The 21,761-nt window shown below is 39.3% G+C and overlaps 1 protein-coding gene across 1 annotated transcript in view; it reads right to left on the bottom strand.

Annotated features, from left to right (window-relative positions):
* GCK (glucokinase) overlaps positions 1-21,761 on the bottom strand; it is a 564,210-nt gene that overhangs the window by 97,450 nt on the left and 444,999 nt on the right. Inside the window, exon 7 of the mRNA XM_044084223.1 lies at positions 1,523-1,706. Within this exon, the coding sequence (XP_043940158.1) occupies positions 1,523-1,706 (184 nt within the window). The remainder of the gene's footprint in view (positions 1-1,522; positions 1,707-21,761) is intronic.

Below are 21,761 nucleotides of genomic sequence, written 5' to 3'. Positions count from 1 at the left end.
AGAATCGAACAGGACACCATCTTACTGTGAGGTGACAATGCTACCGCAGCACCACCACCGCAGTATACAAATCAAATATAGTGAATAAGAATAATAAAGTCTGAAAACAGATAGTTGTTAGGAATCAGAATGAAATTCATGGTTATAGATAAGGGAATGAATTGACTAAGATATGAGTAAGGAAGATGTTCAGGGAAAGATGAAAGAAAAGGAAAGAAAAGAAAAAAAAAAAAAACAACTGTGTGTCTTATCTACGTTAAATCAGTGCAGTGTGAAACCATAGGAAAATTAATCAAGCTGTTGGGCAGCATTTCTAAGGGTGTGAACTCAAGTGAGGAAGAGATCATATTCCCCTGTAAAGAATATTTATTAGGCACAAGGCCACATCTGAATTACTGTGTTCCATTCTGGAGACCATATTAGGAAATTCACATTAAGTGGAGAATCTACAAAGGAGGATACAATTAATTATCACTGGCAAAAAGAACTACTGGGAAAACTCAAGGCACTAGGTGTGCATAAGCAGGTGCTAGAATGACTAAACCATTATATTTATGTCTGCATGGGACTTGTACCCTACCCATTCAATTTCTTATACCCACCGAGTCCTTCGATAAGCTCTGGTTCCCTAACAACCCTCAGAAGAATGAAATGAATATCAGAGAACAAGTGAATTAATGAGTCAGTGAATAAATGATCTGGATATTCTACATGGTCAGAAATCAGATGGAAGGAGTGTAGCTTAGAATGAAGGTCAGGGATGGCCAGATGTGACATGAGAAGCCATTGCATCAGGGAAGATTTATTTCAAGCATTGACAAGAGATAATTTATAAGGTGATGAGTTCTTGGAATGTCAAGCCAGCACTGTGGAAGAGGGGTCAAAAAATAAGATAGCGTATTTGCATAGTTACTGACTCATTTTAAATCAGCACTGTGGAAGTGGGATGCCTTCTGTGTGGAGTCTGCATGTCCTCCCTGCAGTCGAGTGGCATTTAAAGACATGCAGGTAGGTGCGTGCATGAATGGTGTGCCTTCTTTGAAGGTTGGGCATCTGGCTGGCAACTCAGCACTGTAAAAATCCACTGCCAATCATGGGCAGACCAGAGTTCCGCTGTGGCGACCCCTAAACGGGAAAAGCTTAAAGACTTTTTACTGTGGAAGTGGGATGAAATAAAAGAATAAAGTAGGGTATTAGTATGGTTACTGAGTTGGATGGCTTGAATAAGTTTAAGCCTCCTTTCCTGGGTCATGTTACACCATCTCACATTTGCAGTGCATCTTCCTACCTTGACATAGCTGACTTTACCTTCTCTTTTATATATTTGCCTACTTCATGTGCATTTTAGTAAACTTGAAAAGTACACACATGCTCTCTTGAGGCTAGTTTTTCTTCGGAGAAACTGCGATCCAAGGTCGTACTGTCTCTATAATTTTGGAATTTAGGCTGCTGCACACCCAGTAAGGTAATAAAAAATAAACTATCGTTTACATCTAAGACTAGTTTATAACATAATTCTTACAATTGCTGGCCAGGATTCAAGGAGTTCTCATCTACAACACGATCATATTCTAGCCGAAAATCCTCAAGCTCTCCTGTGTCTCCAAAGGCGCCCCACTCTGTGTTGATGCACATTCGACCTTCCTCGCCTTCTACCAGCTCCACATTTTCCATCTCTTCCATGTAGCAAGCATTGCATCCTGTCCCTGCAAGAGAAGAGAGAACTGATACAGTTACAGCCTGTTTGCCTTCTTTAATGATCATTTGGATGGTAAATCCTATGTACAATGAATGTCATCTGCATCTGTAGCTCCAACTTAAATATATATATATATATATATATATATATATATATATATATATATATATATATATATATATATATATATATATATATATATATATATATATATATATATATATATATATATATATATATATATATATATATATATATATATATATATATATATATATATATACTTATGCACTACAGTTCACAAAAGTCAACACACAGGCTTGCAGCTGAAGTCATAATGCTGGTTCTTAATGAATGCTTCCAATGGAACAAGAAAATGGTGTGCATCAGTTTTTAATGATAATGATTTTTACTGCATAACACCTACATTCATCAGACAAACAACATTATCAATGAAAGTACAAAATAATTCTAGTGCTCTCAGTGAGTACTTGAGTGCCTCAGTTACACCCAGCCAGGACTAACATGATAGCAGCAGGGTTTCTTTCATGTCCAGCTTCAGTCTTTCTACCACTTGACAAGTTTTAGGCATTAAGATTAAGGACCCCCATTCTTCTAATCAGTTCCAATGTTGCTACCATCAAGCTAAAATGTCAAGGACAGCATTGGCTTACTAAATGCAAATAGAACCACTTTAAAAATAGAAAAAACAAGAAGTCATCTAGTGTGTCATCCTTTGGTAACCTGCTAATGTGAGGTGGGTTGTCTGGGACTACGAATGCTATTTCAGTACCGGAGTATCATTGACAAGTTTTCTCTGGTGTCACAGAGAACCCATATAACCAAACACACGTTAATACCCAATGATAAATCATTCTTAGTCCTACCATTCCTTCTCCAAGATGGCAACATCCTGAGAATAATGAGGTCAACCAACAATCTCCAAACAATCCTGACATCCCTTATCACAGTGTGAGGAAATCTGATGGTCTGTACCAGTGTACACTGTTTCATCTCAATTAAAGTAACACAAGGAAAGTCTTTAAAGTATTTAACCAAGGGCTTTCTGCTCCATCCTTCTATTACCATCTGCTGTTGCAAATTCTGTGGCACAGAGGTGTATCATTTATAATTATTCCTTCTGCTTTGGATCCCCTAAGCAAGCAATACAGAATAAAGTCAGTGGAAGCATGTGGTTTCCATGTAAGGAATCTCTCCCATGGTTCCTAAACTGAGCAATTAATTAGGAAAAAAAGAATAAGACAAAATGGAAAGTAAAGAAGGTGACAGAAGACAGAACTGACAATTTGAAGAAGAGATAACAAGGAAAGAATCAGAGAGGTTTAAGCCAAGTAAAAGAAAGTATGATGTCAGAACCAGATGGTGGTGAACATGGATTTTATAAGGAAAGGGAGGAAAGGACTGAACTATTAACTCCTATCCTGTTCTTGCATCAAAGTTCAGTTAAAAGACACTCTACATTTCAAAATGCAATTTCTAATAGGATGCTTCTGATCCCCACATTGTGCACATCTTTTTAAGACAATCTTGAGCTAAATGTGAATCCACGACTCAAATTAAAAGGAAAAAAAATCAGGGATGCCACCAATAACTCACACTACATCATTTTCAGTTAATATTAATTGTACAGTGGCACAGCAGATAGCATTGTTGCCTCACAGCATGAGGTTCCCTGGTTTGATTATTAGCTGGGGTGTCTTCTGTGTGGAGTCTGCATGTCCTCCCTGTGTTTGCATAGGTTTCCTTCAGGTGCTCCAGTTTCCTCCCACGTTCCAAAACCATGCAGTAGGTGGAATGAATGCTCTAAAGTGGCCATAGGTGCGAGTGTGTGTGTAGTATAGAAGAACAACTGCAGCAGGACTAGCTACCTGGTGGTGTAAACCTTGGCGCTAGATGAATGTCACTGTTGAAGTGACACCCCGACTCCATCTGCAAAAATGGGAAAAAGAGGTTGTGGATGGATGGATTAATTACACTTGGCAAGTATACTAATGCTTTAAGACTGATTGCAACCCACACCCCCATTCCCCATTCCAAACATTTGTTTCATCATGTATCTGTTTTACACGAAAAACAGAACACCAACATTGTTCAGTCATTTTTTCAGTGCATAATCTTTAGTTTCTGTAGTTCTGAACTGAACTGTCATTTTTTTCTTAATATTAAAGTTCATGCATGTAAATATATAGGTTGGGATTTAAAAAATGGCTATAGCCGGTGGTAAATTCTACCACAGGTAAAATACCACTGGCAGATGCCCCTTACAATTAAAAAAACAGCTCACCACAGTAGCCATAGTGATTCAACACAATCAGTAGAATCACAGCAGTGGGTCATTTCCACAACTGTGGCAAATGTTAATGAGGCATTCCAGGGACCTGTGCTAATTAACCAAGTGCTTTCCCACTGAAATGCCTGTATTTACACCTGGATTTATGCACCTGAGAGATTCAGAGAACAGCTTGGGTGCATAAATTATCATGGCCAAGATGCCATATTCACCTATTACTTCTAATAGCAGAGACCACGTTGCAGGTAAATGTCTGGAAGTTTAGGGGAGAGGTAGAGGTGTGTGACTGTGCATATGTGTGTGGCAGCATGTGTGCTTGTCTGCAAAGAAATGAGCGGTCTCGGGTTAGTGTTCATGTATATGAGTGTGTGCGTGTGTGTGTGTGTAAGCTTGTTGGACGGGGTGAGCGAGGGGGAAATATGGGCTGTGGAACACATCCCAACTTACTTGAGAAAGATTCAGGGAAAAGCCAAAAATACTGGCAGAACAAAAAACCCAATTTAGGGACAAGTTTAAATATTACAGAAATTCATAGAAAAACTGGTTTAGCATCACAATGCATTTTCTGAATAATTAGAACTATGAAACTCTGTCTGGCAATATTTACTGACTGTAATATACGAGAGACAGAGCAAATATAAGAAGCAAAATCAGAGATTCTATAAAATCAGAGATAGTTGCAAAGTATGGAGGTGTGTCCATGTGTGTCTGTTTGAATGCATTCATATTTGTAGTGGTAGTGTGAATGTGGGGGCGGGGGGTACCTGTGTCACTATGATGCATGGCCACCAATAGTGATTGACATAAGAAAGTAATGATTATTGCTAGCTGTTACACCACATGATTCAGAGACTTAAAAAATAGCCAATAATGAGGTCTTTACTCATCGTACGTAATCATGTTTCTGAACTGCATTTCCCGTCTTAGTGTAAACTGCTTGTTTTGGCCACAGCAATTTATGCAAATGCAGGGAAGGTTTTCTGAAAACCAGCAATAGACTTTCCAAGGCTTTTTGACAATCAAAAAGTCTTGAAAGTAATTTCACAAAAGGCTTTTATTTATTTAAGCTTTGCTGACCAAGTAGTTTCATTATGTCAGTGACCTCTTTTTAGAGGAGACCCAAGGCGATATTCATACTGACTAGGGGAAATCTGGCCAGGAAACATCCCCTACTTGTTTGATAAGTGCTATGGAATATTTTATATCCACCTGAACTACCACCAACTCTTGCACATGGGACCCTCAGTTTAACATCTCATTTGAAAGATAGCACACTCAGGAGTGTGACCTAAATCATGCACTGCAGTTTCAGTAGTGGAAAATTAATCCAGGCACATAGGTTAGGAATACAGCACCTAGCATTATAATCTTCCAGCATCAGCAGCGACGGCACTACCTATTTAGACATACTGACAATACTTAGTTGCTTAAATGGATTAATACTGTCATGTTTCAAAACTTTTGAATGTTTGTCAGTGTTCTTTTTTTCAAAACTGTCACCACTGGTTATCTTTTTTCTGTCAATGCTTGTATTCTAGCTACTTCAGCTTGATACTATAATTATCTTACAATTGTATGTATGACATAATTTGCCATGCACCTGTAATCCAGCTCTCTTTTTTTAATGTCTGCTATACTTACCTGTCTTGTGTACTTCCTCTGTCAGTGTCCAGATAGCTCTCTGACCTTCTACACATCTATGCAATACTTCCTGATCTGCTCGCTGAACACAGTCAGGAGACTGCATGCACTCCTCCATGATCTCACCCCATGGAACTGCCAATTTATCAGCTGGTTCCTCCACTGCCGCTGACTGCACCATCACCTTGGTTACCATTCCTCTTTCCTCCATAATTACAACTTGCACTTCATTCTCTATTGCATCAACACACTGCAAATCTGAAAATTCCAAACTGTCAGCCTCGAACTCGCTCCATTCTGCAGTCTCCCCCATCTTTCCTCCTTCCCTTCAGCAACAGGATTGTACCAGTTGTAGGACGTTTTGAGATTTGATAGAACTGGGAGAGGCTGAGGAGAGCTTATGATCTCTTAGTAGAGGTCTGACAGAGGCTGATTTCCAGATAGAGGATGTTGTATTGGTAGTCAAGCTAAGGTTGTAGATGTGTTTTAATGCTATGATCATGAACTGCTTTCAGTGCTAATGAAACAAACTGGACCAGAGTGAGAGTCTAGAGGAATATCTTTAGTAAGAGTGCAATTGTTTACTTATGATTTTGCAAGTAGAAGGGTAGGAGGTAATTCATACCTCTTAACTGTCCAGATTTTCACATAACTTCTAGATTTTTGCCTCACATTTTTGGTCTGATACTCATAAAACGTGTGTGTGTGTGGGGGGGTTCTGGCTAATCACTGGGGACTGAAGTCACTAAATAATGGCATACATTTGTGCTTTAGACTTCATATCCTTCAAAAAAATATATGGCCACACAAAGCATGTTTGGACAGTGCAGTGGTGCAGTGGTAGCATTGTTGTTTCACAGCAAGAGATTCTCCGGTTTGATTCTCAGCTAGGGTGCCTTCTGTGCGGAGTCTGCATGTCCATGCTGCGTTCGTGTGGGTTTCCTCCAGGTGCTTCAGTTTCCTACCATGTTAGAAAGACATGCTTCTGGAGCGTTTCTCCCCAGGCCTCCATTGAAAATTGGCTTTGTTTAAAGTCAGACTTTCCTGGTTAACAAATGTTAAATAAATAAATGTTATTTTAGCAACTTTCAAAGCTTGTAAGAGCAATATTTAAAATCGTTCCCTATTTTTGGGTCTTTGTCGCCCCATTATTGTAGACTTAGTCCAGATTTCTTGCACTAATAGATTGAGAGGCATGATTTGGGTGAATTGTGTGTGGAAGAGATGTAATGTTTTGCTCCATGGGAAGATTTAATTTTGAGGGGAGGTAAATATAATAAAACTGTCACTCACAGAATTACAACCAAATCTTTCATTTTATCTTTGTTGGTTATAGTGAAAATGGGATAATTTAACAGTTTCTTTGTTGATATAGACCACCATCATAATGTCACTGAACACTATCAGGACACTGCAGGCTTGCTATGGCAATTTCATTAATAAAACTTTGTTCAGAAGTCTTGAATGTTTTGTTACACAATAAATATGCTGTAATCAGAAAAAAAAATATTGTAAAACAACTAGCATGCCTTTTTTGATAATTTCTGTCAGCACATAAATTAATGTGTACTCATATATTTGAAAAGAACTGAAAGGCTGAGATTGCAGGACATTATTTTTTGCTGAAAAAAAGAGCATACATCAAAAGTCACACTAATTTGTCAATTGCTGCTTGCTTTGCAAAAGAACAGAAATTAGTCTGATTTCATAGCTCACATTAATTGGAATGCCTAGGTTATGCTATAATTCCATTTATAAATTAGAACATTTTTATTCAGCATTCATCTGAAGGGTTCCATACATCTACATCTACATCACCACTGAGAAATCACAAATAGCAAGATAAGTTTTAGAACAAAATTCGTAAAGGAAGCCCACATGTCAATACATTGTTTCCAACTATTGCATCCCCTATCAGCAGTGGGCTTTTTTTCCAAGAAAAATGTCAGAAAGAAATATTGACATCTCAAATTTAAAATGGCTGCAGCTGGGCATATGATAGAAGAGGGGACTTGTGCTTTTGTTGACCTCCGCATTTAAGAGAAGCAGTTTAGGGAGTGGAGGAGAAAAACGCTGGTGGTATTTAGCTGCTAGTGGTAAAAGCGCATTCTACACAATTCAAGAGGAAATCTTTACTTTATGGTTGCCCCATCAACACATGTAACAAATGTTAATATCTCACAGATTGAAAGAAATATTGACAGTTACAATAATGACCCTGCTAGTAGTGATAAGCTGGATTCTAAGTAAACACTGCACCATTTATTCTCTGTAACTTTGTTTGTACTAACCTAAAAGTATCTACAATTTAAAGTTAACCAAACAACAAAGGAGACAGTTGTGGTTGTTTCTTCTATGTTGATCGAGCACAAAATTAGCATTAGTGTTTCTTTGTGTGTGTGTGTGTGTGTGTGTGTGTGTGTGTGTGTGTGTGTGTGTGTGTGTGTGTGTGTGTGTGTGTGTTTCTGTATAAATAAAGTGTTGGTTATGGTTTTAACCTGTAAAGTTGTACAGTACATTTGCTAAATCTTATAATGTTTCTTTTATACTGCCTTACTACTCCTAACCTGTTTCTACGTTTGTGCTTACACAAAGTTTCATCTGGCTTCTGTGGTACTACCTGTTTGTGCTTGTAGTGTACTGCCTTGTACTGTCAGCTATGACCTGAGTAATTTGTGCTAACACGTCACATCATCCTGTTTAACCAATGTTGTCATGGCTTACCATTATGTGCCAAAAATACAAAAAGACTCTCTCTGTCTCATCCTCTCTCTACTGGACGTGTGTTTCTATCCATTACACACATTATCCTACTGCCAGTGCTACAGTGTTGAACTGTGTGAACTTCTCACTGACTACACTTCCACTGCCTATGTTGTACTACTACTTGTTAATACTATGTCTTACTGCATTATTATTCATTTCCTGCATTTTTTGCTACTTTTATTGTTATATTACTACAGTTATAATTTGTATTGTTATATTACTGCAGTTAAAATTTGCATTGTTATATTACTGCAGTTATAATTTGCATTGTTATATTACTGCAGTTATAATTTGTATTGTTATATTACTGCAGTTATAATTTGCATTGTTATATTACTGCAGTTATAATTTGTATTGTTATATTACTGCAGTTATAATTTGCATTGTTATATTACTGCAGTTATAATTTGCATTGTTATATTACTGCAGTTATAATTTGCATTGTTATATTACTGCAGTTATAATTTGTAGTGTTATATTACTGCAGTTATAATTTGTATTGTTATATTACTGCAGTTATAATTTGCATTGTTATATTACTGCAGTTATAATTTGTATTGTTATATTACTGCAGTTATAATTTGTATTGTTATATTACTGCAGTTATAATTTGCATTGTTATATTACTGCAGTTATAATTTGCGTTGTTATATTACTGCAGTTATAACTTGTATTGTTATATTACTGCAGTTATAATTTGCATTGTTATATTACTGCAGTTATAATTTGCATTGTTATATTACTGCAGTTATAATTTGTAGTGTTATATTACTGCAGTTATAATTTGCATTGTTATATTGCTGCCGTTATAATTTGTATTGTTATATTACTGCCGTTATAATTTGTATTGTTATATTACTGCAGTTATAATTTGCATTGTTATATTACTGCAGTTATAATTTGCATTGTTATATTACTGCAGTTATAATTTGTATTGTTATATTACTGCAGTTATAATTTGTATTGTTATATTACTGCAGTTATAACTTTGTGCATACTCAGCTGCATCCTATGTCCTGGGTGTTTGCTTAGCTACTTTTTATTGCATTTCCATCTTCATGCTCATCTTCTCATTTGGGTTATGTTGTGTTGGATACTTGTTGGGGTGGTCATAGCTGGCTTTATTTCCTCCTGCATTCATCCTCCCATGAGTGCCCACCAATCTTAGGACATGCCTTAGCATTATCCCTTGCCTTCTCTATGGAAAATAATCTCTCATCTCATTGGAAGGCTGCCTGTGTCCTGGAAACTGAAAATGGAATGGGTGTGGGAAGTCATCATACTGTGCCTGACTCATCTGGAAGTATGTTTAGGTGATGACCCTGTTTGGACACGTCTGCCTTGCTACCCTCCATCCCCCCATATATGTTCATAGGTGTATACTAGGCTAATGGCCCTGGAGCTTTTACAAGCCTGGCCCATAGGATTACCCTGGCATCGTGCCACCTGACCTTAGTTCCCAGTCCCACTGTCGAACTGAGCCACTGGAGTGATCCCCGGGGTGAATTTTCTATTTCCCATCCACTCATCAAGATTTCTCTTGAAGAGGTCCAGTGAGGTGCTCTGTTTGACATGTATGGGAAGTCTATTCCATAGCATGGGAAGTCTCTGGGTTATGAACCTGTCCCTCCAGTTCTCTTGATTGTGGTAATGAGGTTGAGGTCTCTTGAGCATGTACTGAGGAGGATTGAGATTTCCTTAGATGTAGCATTTCTAACAGAGCTGGGTCAGACATGCCTTTGTAAGTCAAGCAGAGATCACCTCTAAGTAGGTGATATGAGACAGAGAATAGTTGGAGTTTTTTTGAGTCTGTCCATATAGGACAAGTGTTTAAGGCCTAGGATCCTCTTTGTGATGTACTTTTGCGGCCTCTCCAGTTGTTACAGGTGTCTAGTGAGGTGCATGCCAAATGGGGCATTGTACTCGATGATTGGCCTAATGAGGGAAGAGTAGAGGGAGACAATGACCTCTTTCTTCCTGGATGCAAAATCCTTAGTAATGAGATGTTCCACATAGAAGGACTTTCTGACCACAGTGGCAATGTGGTGGTCAAAAGAGAGGTTGCTGTCAACCTGTGTTCCCAGATCTCTTATAACGCCTTCTGTGTTCAGTGGACTACCATCGATATGGTAATTAATGGGAACTAGGTTTTTCCCAAAGGGGATGATGACACACTTTTTGGCATTGAGCTTAAGGCCATGGTTCTGACACCAGTCGTTGGTCTCAGTGATGCCTTTCTGTAGGATGTCAACATCACTTGGGGAGTTAATAATAGCTTTCAACTTGCAATCATCTGTGAACTTTGTCAGCCAGAGTCTCTTTGTGTTGGCCTGGACTTCAGAGAAGTAGATACCAAACAGGAGAGGACCCAGGACTGAACCCTGTGGGACTCCACTCGTGACTGGTCGGCAGTCTGACTTGGAGTCAGCTACTTTCACACTGTGGGTTCTATCTGTGAACCAGTTTGCAAACCACCTAGTGATATAGGGGTTGATCCCTAGCTTAGTGAGTTTTTCTATGATTCCTGAGTGGGAAATAGTATCAAATGCCTTGGCCAGATCAAGGTAGGCTGTATGAATCAATTTGCCTTCATCCATGGCTCTGATGACTGATTCAAAGAAGTCGACCAGGTTGAGCAGGCATGATCTACCCTTCACAAAACCCAACTGTGTGGGATCCAGAGTTTGGAGATTCCCTATATCCTTGTTTATTAGGTCCATGATGGTGCATTCCATAGCTTTGCATATCAGACTCATCAGGCTAATGGGGTGATAGTTCCCAAGGTCTGTAGTCACTTCTCCTTTGTGGAGAGGGATGACTGTAGCAGTGCGCCATTTGGTAGGGACAAAGCCTGAGGTGAGGCTGTGATTGAACATGGCACACAGGTGAGGTGCCAATACATTCTGTAGTTCATGTAGAACACAGCCAGGGATATTGCCAGGTCCCATAGAAGCTGAATTTTTGGCCTTGAACAGTGCTGTTTTAACCCATGCAGCAGTAATACTGGGTGCCTGGCAATCTACTGGTATTGTGATTGGTCCTTTGGTGGGGGAGAGAGGGGTAAAGTTGGCACTGAATCTGTCGGCCAGTATATTGGCAATATCTGTTGGCTCGGTATAGAAGGTATCATTGTACAGTAGCTCAGAGCAAATCTGGGTATTGCCGTGGAGATTCCTTACATAACTATAGATGGCCTTGTGGTTGTCTTTACTATCTGCTGCAATTCTGTTTTCATAGCTAGCTCTAGAGGATTTGATGAGGGATCTCAACTTTTTGTTGAAGCTGATAAGGGAGTTTTTACAGTCTTGGGATTTCACCTTATTCCACATCAGTTTCCTCCTTCTGTTGTAGTGTTTGTTTATGGCAGGGGACCACCAGATTGGCTTCCTTTTTTTGGAGGAGAGCTTCTTGATTTTATTGGGTATAGAGAGATCCATACATTTGTGTACATGTTCGTACAGTACATTGGTGTATGATAGGGCAGTCATGCAACTATTCTCTATTTGCATGGGTGCCGTGGAAGTTAGGCATCTCTGTTTTTAGGAGCCCAAAGTTAGCTTTGGTTAAGTTTTTCATGGTGGTTACCTTTGCAAGGGGGGATGTGGATTTCCAAGGTGATTTGCTTGTGGTCAGATCTAACCAAGGAGGAGTTGACTATTAGTTTAGAGCAATGGTCACCCATGTTAGTAATGACCAGGTCAAGGATGTTGTTACCTCTAGTCAGGATAAGAACAAGCTGGTCCAGGGCATTGGAATTCATGAATTCCAGGAATGTTAGGCAAGTCTATTGGTACATGAGTAGTTTTCCCAGTTAATGAAAGTGTAGCTGAAGTCGCCCAGTATGAGAATGTTAGGTTGGACCCTAATATTCTCCAGGGTGCTTAGGAACATGAAGTGCAAATCTTAGGACATGGTTGGGGACCTATAGCAGGCTATGACCTGAATCGCTGTCTTGCCCAATATTAGCTGCACCTGAAGTATCTCTGATGCGTTATGTTGGGCTACCAGTCTGGAGGTGTGCGCATCCTTTATGAATATGGAAACACCACTGCCTTTGAAGCTTCGATTCAAGTTCTTTGGCCGAAAGGTGTGGAATGAGTTATAGCCTGGTAGTGCAAGCATGCTTTCTGCTGCCTTGAACCAGATCTCTGTTACAGCACAAATGTCGATGTTCTCCATTTTAAGGAGTGCTTTGAGCAAGTGCATTTTGAGATTTAGACTTCTAGCATTGAGCAACATGACCCTCAGACTGCATTTGTTTGTAGCTGCTATGGTGGTAATTTGGTCTTTGGAACACTGCCTAAAAAAGGCACTATAGAGGTGGCAAGAGCACTGGCCAGTATCCAGAAACTCAGGGGTGACAGATGCAGGCCACCTCTGGCAAAGCGTCGAGTTCTGTCAATCATGTCATCTCAGGCAGACGGGTACTGGATCCCATTAGAATTACACCAAAAACTTAGCTAATTGGTGAAATCAATAATTTTCTGCTTGTACTGTGGTATCATTCTGGGTGATGGTAGGAGGCTGCTCAGGGCTAAGGTCATGCCTGCCTGGGCTACATAATACGAGAACTCCTCTATGTCTCTTTTCATGTAGTCCAGGGAGGTACATCTCATGTCATTCACACCCACATGTACAATGACAGAGTCATATTTGTACCTGTTGTTGAGGGACCTGAGTGCGTGCGTTATGTGGCGGATCCTGACACCTGACAGGCAGCTGACTGTTACTTTCTCCTTATTCAACCTAGTGAGTGGGACATCAGTATGCCTCACTATCAAGTCACCTATGACTAGTGTGTTGGGCATGCTGTTTTGCCTTAGGGACTTTGGTTTAGTGGCACACTGTTTAGAAGAGTTATGTGTCTCGTGATTAGTGTTGTGTTGTGGTGGTCGAGTGCGTTTCTGCCTTGGAGGTCTCTGCTGTTTGGGTAGATTTTTATTGAGAGCCTCCATGAAGGTGGGTGTGTGGTAGTGTTTTTATGTGAAGGCAGTGCTGGTGTGTATTCTGGTGGGCTATGTGTTCCCTTGGTGTGGTGCAAGCGTTGGCCATCTCCTCTTAAGCAGCTATTCCGGTCTTGGCTGGAGAGTGCATGGCTTCCAATCTGGATATATAAGTGCATCTCTCACAGTTTTGAGTGTTGGGCGGTAAGAGGAGAGGGTTGTCAGTGTACATGAGGCAGTTACTACATTGCCTCAGGATACCCAAGTTTGAAAAACTTCCCAAGTTCTTGCCAGAATCCATAGCCCAGATGTCCTTGCTATTACATGATGCTGGTCTCCAATGGGTAGTAAGTATGCCAGCCTTCATGCAGATTCTCCCTCTTCACTGTCCTGAGGATAGGTGAGCAGGTAAAGCCTCACCATTCCCATCCTACTTTTCACCAATGCAAAGTGCCTAGTTGCTAATCAAACTCAGGTCACCACAATTATAGTCAGGGCTTTATCCTCTATACTGGTGGAGCATCTTTATTTATACAGCATTAATTTTTAACTTTTCTCCAGTTCTGCACTACAAATGGAGTTTTCCTAGCTAAACATTCATGATTAGTAAAGCAGATTCATTCATTCTCTAATTTTTGCTTTACTCAATTGATGAACACAGGAAGTTTGGGCTCTGTCATGGAACTCAGTTGGTGCAAGGCAAAGAAACTAATCCTGGATAGAATTCCAGTCGGTTCTGGGATGTGCACACACACACACACACACACACACACACACACACACACACACACACACACACACACACACACACACACACACACACACACACACACACACACTTCATCACATGTGGTGCTCATATACACCTAATGGCTATCTGGTGGATTGCTAACTCATTTAATTTGTGTATTTGCAGTGTGAGAGAAAACTGAAACAACCAGCAAACACAGACACTGACAAATGGAGGACATACAGACTTCACAGAAAAGGCATCCCATCTGGAATCCAAACTGAAAAATTAAATGTCATAAGGCAGCAACTCTAACTACTCAACTACTGTGCCACCTAAAAAGCAGCTAGAAAATAGTAAATCTCCAACATCAAGAAATGGTTGTTAATTAAGCAATAACCCATGGCTGGGTGTGGGTAATACTGTATTTACCCACGGTTGGTGTGGAGTGACCAAACAAAGCCAACCGTGGGTAAATCCAGAATTTCCCACACCCAGCCAGGGGTTATTGCTATTATGCAATGACATTGTTTAAGAAAAAAAATACTTACTTTTCTTAAATAATGTCTCTGTGTTGCCATTCCAAGGTTTTCTGGTATTCTGGGGCTTTTTCAGATGTACTGCGCATGTGCATGGGACTTGGGTTCCCACAATTGCACAGTACATCAGTGCTCTGCAGAGGTAGCAACGGAGAAAGGAAGATCTCCATTGCTTTTTTTTTTTTTTTTTTTAATTGAAAATAAAAAAGAAATTGGGAGACTTTTTACATACAGGAGAGACAAAATAAAAGGATAATTAGGTAAGTTTCTTTAATTTTGCAGAATGTATCTGAGTATCCACTCATTTTGGTCTGTGCCATATCCCTCATTCATTTCAGGTCTTCTGTTTTCTTTTTTGGAGCAAAAATAGAAAGAAAAGTAAAAAAAAAATTAGGAGATCAAGTAATGGAAAACAGTCCGGGACCTTTTTCCATTAGTATATTCTCGGATTTACAATGGGCACGCTGGTTGTGCTCATTTTTGAAAATTAATGGACAGTTATTGTATAACCTTTTTTGTCTCTGCATTTCAAACTGTGCACAATATGAAAATTCTTATGGTGAAAAACTACAAGGGAGTGGGAGAATGTCATAATGGTTAAGGTGTTTACCTTACACACACAAGGTACAGGGGTCAATTCTCACACAGGGTAGCTGGCTAGGCTTAAAATGGCCCACAAGGGCAATTAGTCTAGTACCAATCTATAAACCATGAATCTGTCCTTTATCAGATGTAAGTCAGAAAAAAAAATTATAACTTGTTTCAGGAACTCTCTCTAAAGAAAACTTATACAAATGACAAGTGTTAGCTAGAACTGGGCATGCCAGGCAGAGCTGTCAGGTTCAAATCGGGCTATAGGAAGCATTTCTTTATTGACTAAGGCTCATGGAAAGGTGGTACAACATGTACGGGGAGGATAAGAAAGCATTGGAATTATGGGTGAATAGGCCTGGACAGCCAAGGAATACGGTTGTAAGAATCAAGATAATACACTGTTACTTATGTCATGAGGAGTCTCATTCAAACCACAAAACAGTCTTTGATACCTCACAAATACAAAAAATACTATAGGCCTCCATGCTGTACAGCAACAAACACCCCAACAGTGTGCACACATGCATGCATGCACACACACATAAACACACATACACCTGCGCACACACTTTAAATATCCATTGGTTATTTGACTTAGTATATTATTCCGTTATTGTTAGCATGCAGGGGCATAAGCATATTTATCGATTACTATCATTCTGTATTTAGCCTGATCTGACGTAAAATTATCAAAAGGTTAATGATGCAAGCATACACCATTGTTTAGACTTGTATGGGTCTTCCTGAAACAGGCCTGAGCAGCCTCCCCCACCGAAGCTGTTCTCATCAACTGAGAAATGCTGATCTAGGTAAATTGAGGATGGATTGTTATACTGAGTACTTCACACAGCTATATTATTACAGATCCTAAAATGAACAAAAGAAGAGCATATTCAGGAGTGTTTGCTGGTCTCTTCCATGAAAAAAATGGCAGTGAATTATACAAAAACAAATAACAAAAGGCTTAAATTGGCTGGGGTGACTTCTGAGCAGACTCTGCATGTCCTCCTCATGTCCTTGTGGGTTTTCTCCGGGTGCTCCAGTTTCCTTCCACGTCACAAAGACATGTATTTGGAGCGTTTCTCTCCAGGCCTCCGCTGAAAATTGGCTGCGTTCCAAGTCGCACTTTCCCGGTAAACAAATGTTAAATAAAATTTAAAAAAAATAAAATAAATATTGGCTTGCTTTTATCAGAATTGCCAGTTATATAGCATGCCATTTGTTTTTTTCTTCACTTAGAAAATATATTTTAATGCAAGAGTAGCTAGTTCCATGGTGTGGGACAATTGCTGATAATGTTCTGGCTATCTACCAGGTTTAAAATAACTTCAGGTATTTGAAAAATAGAGATTCTGTTGTCCTTTAAGTGCATGATACAATGTGGCAACAGCAGAGAAATTGTTTTCAGCTAGCTTGGGTTATTAAGCATATGTAATTAACTTGTGGAAAAGTAATACAAGTAGGTACACTGAAAATATGTTTCTTTTTGAATGGTGGTCTACTTATACAACAGGCTGCAGGACAGGGTAATACACCCACCTGAAGTCCCACAGGATTACGTTATGTTTTCCTGGTAAACTGGTAACATTTAGAATTCTGCCACTGCCCACTGCAGGAACACCATGGTAGCAGGCAGAATACATATAAATCTAAGGGATAGGAGTACATTAAATCTGAACATGACATTCCTGGGATCAGGGTAACTTCCCAAAACATTGGTATATATGTATGGTATATATACATATATATATATATATATATATATATATATATATATATATATATATATATATATAGTTTCACTTCATAATCTCGAAATGCTGAAATACCGAATTTCAGCATTCCAAGTTCATGAAGTCGAAAATGCAGAATGCCGAAAGTGCATAAGAGCAAATTCGAATATCTCGAATTCATGCTTATGCATTTCTGGTACGTTGCGTGTAGTGTTATGGTGCCTGAAATTGCAGGTGAGTGAGTGTTTGTGTGTGCTTTTGTATGTTGCATGTGTGGGTAAGGGTAGGGAGGTGTAAGTATGAGTGTGAGTGTTGGATTTGTTGGTGTTTGTGTATGTGTGATGTGTATTTGTGTGTGAGCGAGTGGAGAATGCCATTGTGTGAGTTTTTTTTTTTTTTTTTTATGTTATGTGCGATCTCGGAGTTGGTATATATAAGTAGGTGGTGGGGGATGCAGACCCCCACAAAGGGGGGCAGGGGGACTTGCCTCCCTGCTTATATGTAGTGTAGGGTTGTTTGGTTTGTGCGCTGTGGGTGGAATGGTGTGTGTGTGTGTGTTATGTGGTGTATTGTGTATGTATGTTCATGATTGTGTGATTCATGATTGTGTGATTCTGTATTGTGAATGGTTCGGCTTCATGATCTCGGAATGCTGAAATTCGGTATTTCAGCATTTCGAGATTATGAAGTGACACCGTACACACACACACACACACACACACACACACACACACACACACACACACACATATATATATATATATAGCTACAGAAAATATTTACGGAGAAGAGATAGTTTTGACAAAACAGTCCCCTTTTCCCTTGTAGTGCCTTCACATCTGGTGCACTGTTGGACATGTGACTTTTCATAAATGTTAAATATATCTTATCAGGGGTAAATTAAATATAGGCATTTGCTGCAAACCTTGAACGCAGAGCACTTTCACATTATTTTCTGAAATAAGGTCAATAACACCAGTTATCAATCTTTGTTACCCAACAAAGCAAACAGGAAGAGAATCATGCTATGCTTAAAAAAGCAACACTAGCTCAAAGGGCATGTGTACTTAACTACATAATATCACCTGCACAGAGAAAATGTTATAATGCAGAATACTATACTAAAACGTATGTTCTACTGAGGATACTGTTTCTTGTATGTCTTAATACTGAGCTAACCTTCCATACTGTGCTTGGGTTCCACTAGTAAGACTAGCCCAGGCCTCTTCTGTTGTTGCTACTCCCTTCTGTGTTATCAGATATGTCTTTCCAGGGTATACAGCATTCTGGCTGCCTTATTTTGTGGTGAATTTAAGCTGCAATGTTTTATGTTATTACTCCACTCTTTCTACATCTGTCTTTGTTTTCTTTGAACATTCATATGTATCTTGGCACATAATTTTAGTGCCATCTGCAATGTCAGTGAATAGAATGGGCTGCTTTAATAACTCATGTTACCTTACTGGTGACAATTATTTTATATATATATGAATTCCATTTACTATTACCTCCAGTGACCTGTGTGGTCAGAATTTAGTCTTTGTAATCTACCATGCTGGAATCCATAACAAGTCAATTTTTTCATTAATAGTTTGAGAAGTATCATGTCAAATGTACAGCTAAAGTCTAAGCAAGCCAGATTCACTGATCCATTTTGATGCAATCCACTTTTACAAACTCAAACTACTATATTTATTTGGAATGTCATTACTGTTATGAATATATACATCCTTCAGTCCTGTACCCACTGACTTCCAAATAATCCAAAATTATGTTCTTCAAAGGGATTCTATGATGTTAATTTCAGCCGTGTTCAGATAGACAGGCCAGTAAACTCCAAATACTGTTGTCTCCTGTTCCTGTGAGGAGAAGCATATCTGTCTTGTTCCAGACTTTAGTGACCTTACCCTTCTTCCATGATTAATTAGAAAAAAATGTTATATTGCCAGTTCTCTAACATTTTCTGGCTACATCCATGTGATCCTAGTGACTTATGCCTCTTAACTTTCTGGAGTCTTTCAAGATCTTGCCTTCTGCAAAAAGACTGCAATCTTCTCTTAATTCCTCAATTCTACTGACCAGCACCATAACACTGGACACTCAAAATATTGAGCAGAAGTATGTATTTATAGCACAACACAATGAAATAAAGCAATTCTATGAAATCAGCTCACTGTGTTCCCTTTGTTAAAGCCCCTGATGTAGTCAAGAAAGTACAGTTGAATAAGTAAAGTTACCATAACATTAGGTATATGGATTGTATCCTGTAATGGATACAGCAACAAGCCAGATTTCAAAGTTTCAGGAATACTGTCCTTGCCCCCAAACCATTACTCATCTTGAGCAGAACTTAAGAAAAAAAGTGGTTTGTGTGCCAAGCCCTTCACAGCTTTCCTGATATCTGAAAGAGGAAGGCTAGAGCTCTGAAAAGGACAATGCTATAAAAATAAAAATAAAAGTCTTCCACTGGAGGTAGGGAGCAGTTACTGCAGCAGTGATTGTTCAAACATCTGTTACGGTAAGTTTACTTACACAACAGTATTATGTTCATGTGATCAATCAGTGCTGTGATAGCATAGCTATATGGGTAGACTACCACATCTTACTCTGATTAGAAGAAGGATGAGTGTCCAGGGGCTGCTGGGAATGGTCCTAGCAAAGTTTGCCAAGACCTGGTAAAGGAATCTAGTTTGTAGCATTTTGTAAAGGTATGTACAGCGGACCAAACTGTTGCTTCTAAAATATTTCTAGAATCCAACCATTTGCAAAACAGCCAAAAATGAAACCAAGACCTTAACAGAATGAACCTTGTCCCTGCTTAGAATTGCCTTGTTGTGGTGGGTCTAAAAAAGGAAATAGCGTGAGATATTCTGCTTTGACACAGGTTGCTCTTTCTTCTTGCCCTGATAAGAAATAAATGACTGAGCAGAGTTTCTAAAATATTCAGTTTTGTCAAAATAATATCTGAGTTGTCTGTGGACATCCAAGGTGTGGAGTAAACTTTCACCCTCATTTTTCAGTTCCAGAAAGAAGACAGGGAGATAGAAAGTTTGGCTCAAAGTAAACTTGGATACTTTTTAGGCATAAATGAAGGATCAGTACCTTTGTGGAAAATGAGAAAGGATTGACCTACCATAACAGCTTGCAACTTAGATCCTCTTTTTGCAGAAGTCAGAGCAACCAGTAACACTGTTTCCATGTTAAGAATCTCAAGTCCGCATGATGAGCTGGTTTAAATGAAACAAAAGTGAAATTTTTCCAAGACAAAATCAGGATTCCAAGAAGGAGCCTCCTGTTTTCTAAGAGAGTTGGTATGCAACATCCCTTTCAAAAACATTTTCACATAAGATTGTGTTAAAAGAGGGGGATCCATGGGTAGACATGCTGAAATGGTCAACAAATGTATCTTAATGGAGGATTAACTCACACAGATAATGTAGAACCAAAGCAACACTAGCCTTAAAATGGTCCTTGTTCTTTTCTTGGCCCCATCTAGAGAATCTTTTCTGTTTACTTATATATACTTTTCTAGTAGCAGGTTTTGTTGCCTCTTTTTAATACTTGCTGCATTTACTCAGAGAATAGATGCCTAAAAGGTATTAAGACTATCATCCAGGCAGTAAGCTGCAAGTGTTTGGGTCAGAATGTATCAAACACCCCTCCTCCTGTGTGAGTAGGTGCAGTTTGTGAGGAAGCTCGTGGTAACAGCCTTTGACCATTTTCAATAGAATGGAGAACCAGTGCTGCCTGGATCAGAATGAAGTCACTACAATGATCTTTGGAGAGTCCTTCTGACTCTTCAGAATAACCTTGGATATTAGTAGAAAGGATGGAAAAGCATAAAGTAACATTCCTGTCCAAGAGAATGAAAAGGCATCTGTTTTCCAGATTTTTGTGCATGGAGGCCTGGAGCAGAATTGTGTCAAGTGACTATTGTGACTGGAAGCAAAAAGACCTATCTGAGGAGTTCCCACAGCTGGAACAATTCTTTGATGACCTCCTGATGTGACTTCCATTTGTATGAGTCAGTCCTGGCCTTGCTCAGCTTGTCTGCTACAGAGTTTTTCTCTGACAGACTGTAAGATGCCTTTAACAGTAAGAATGCAGTTGTGCTGAAAAGCTATATCGCAGGCTGCACAGGACATAAGATCTGGTTGTCTCCCTGGTTCTTTATGTACCACATCGCTGAAGTATCTGAAAAAACTTGTAAAAGTTCAGGGGTCACAGATGACTGAGAGTGTTGAGAGCTTTTATAAGTACCAACACCTTGTTTACATTTATGCATTTTGATTGGTCTTTTCTATTCCAAAGACCCTGCACTTCTACCCCATATAGACATTGCTTGCCAAGCAAGGTCTGAATCATCTGTTGTTACCGACTGTGCTAGAGCTGGAAGGGAAAATGGGAGACCTGCATTAAGATAAAATTGGTCTCTCTACCAAATAATCTTTCTTTTCACAAACCCTGAAGCTGGAATCTGGAATGTCAGGGAATGATGATGTTGGGACCATGCTGCTTTTAAGTGCCACTAAATGTTTCTCATGTGGAATCTTATTAGAGGAATCATGAGAATTGTGGATGTCATGAATCCTTGTATCCTGGCCAATTCCCTTGCTGAGGCCTTGGTTTGAGTGGAAAGAACTCAGGAACAGATCTAGATACAAATCTACTTTTTCCTGTGGAAGAGAAGCTCTTTGAACTAATGTATTTAAGAGACACCCCAGAAAAACAATCCTGTCAGAAGGAGTTAAAAAAAGTATTTTTGATTTTCTCCTGGACCCCCAGTCTGTGTTAGAGATCTCTCA

Source organism: Protopterus annectens, chromosome 9.part0, assembly GCF_019279795.1.
Source record: "Protopterus annectens isolate FY-2018-M chromosome 9.part0, PAN1.0, whole genome shotgun sequence".
In the NCBI taxonomy this organism is placed as follows: Eukaryota; Metazoa; Chordata; order Ceratodontiformes; family Protopteridae; genus Protopterus; species Protopterus annectens.
This window is presented reverse-complemented; position numbering and strand designations above follow the sequence as displayed.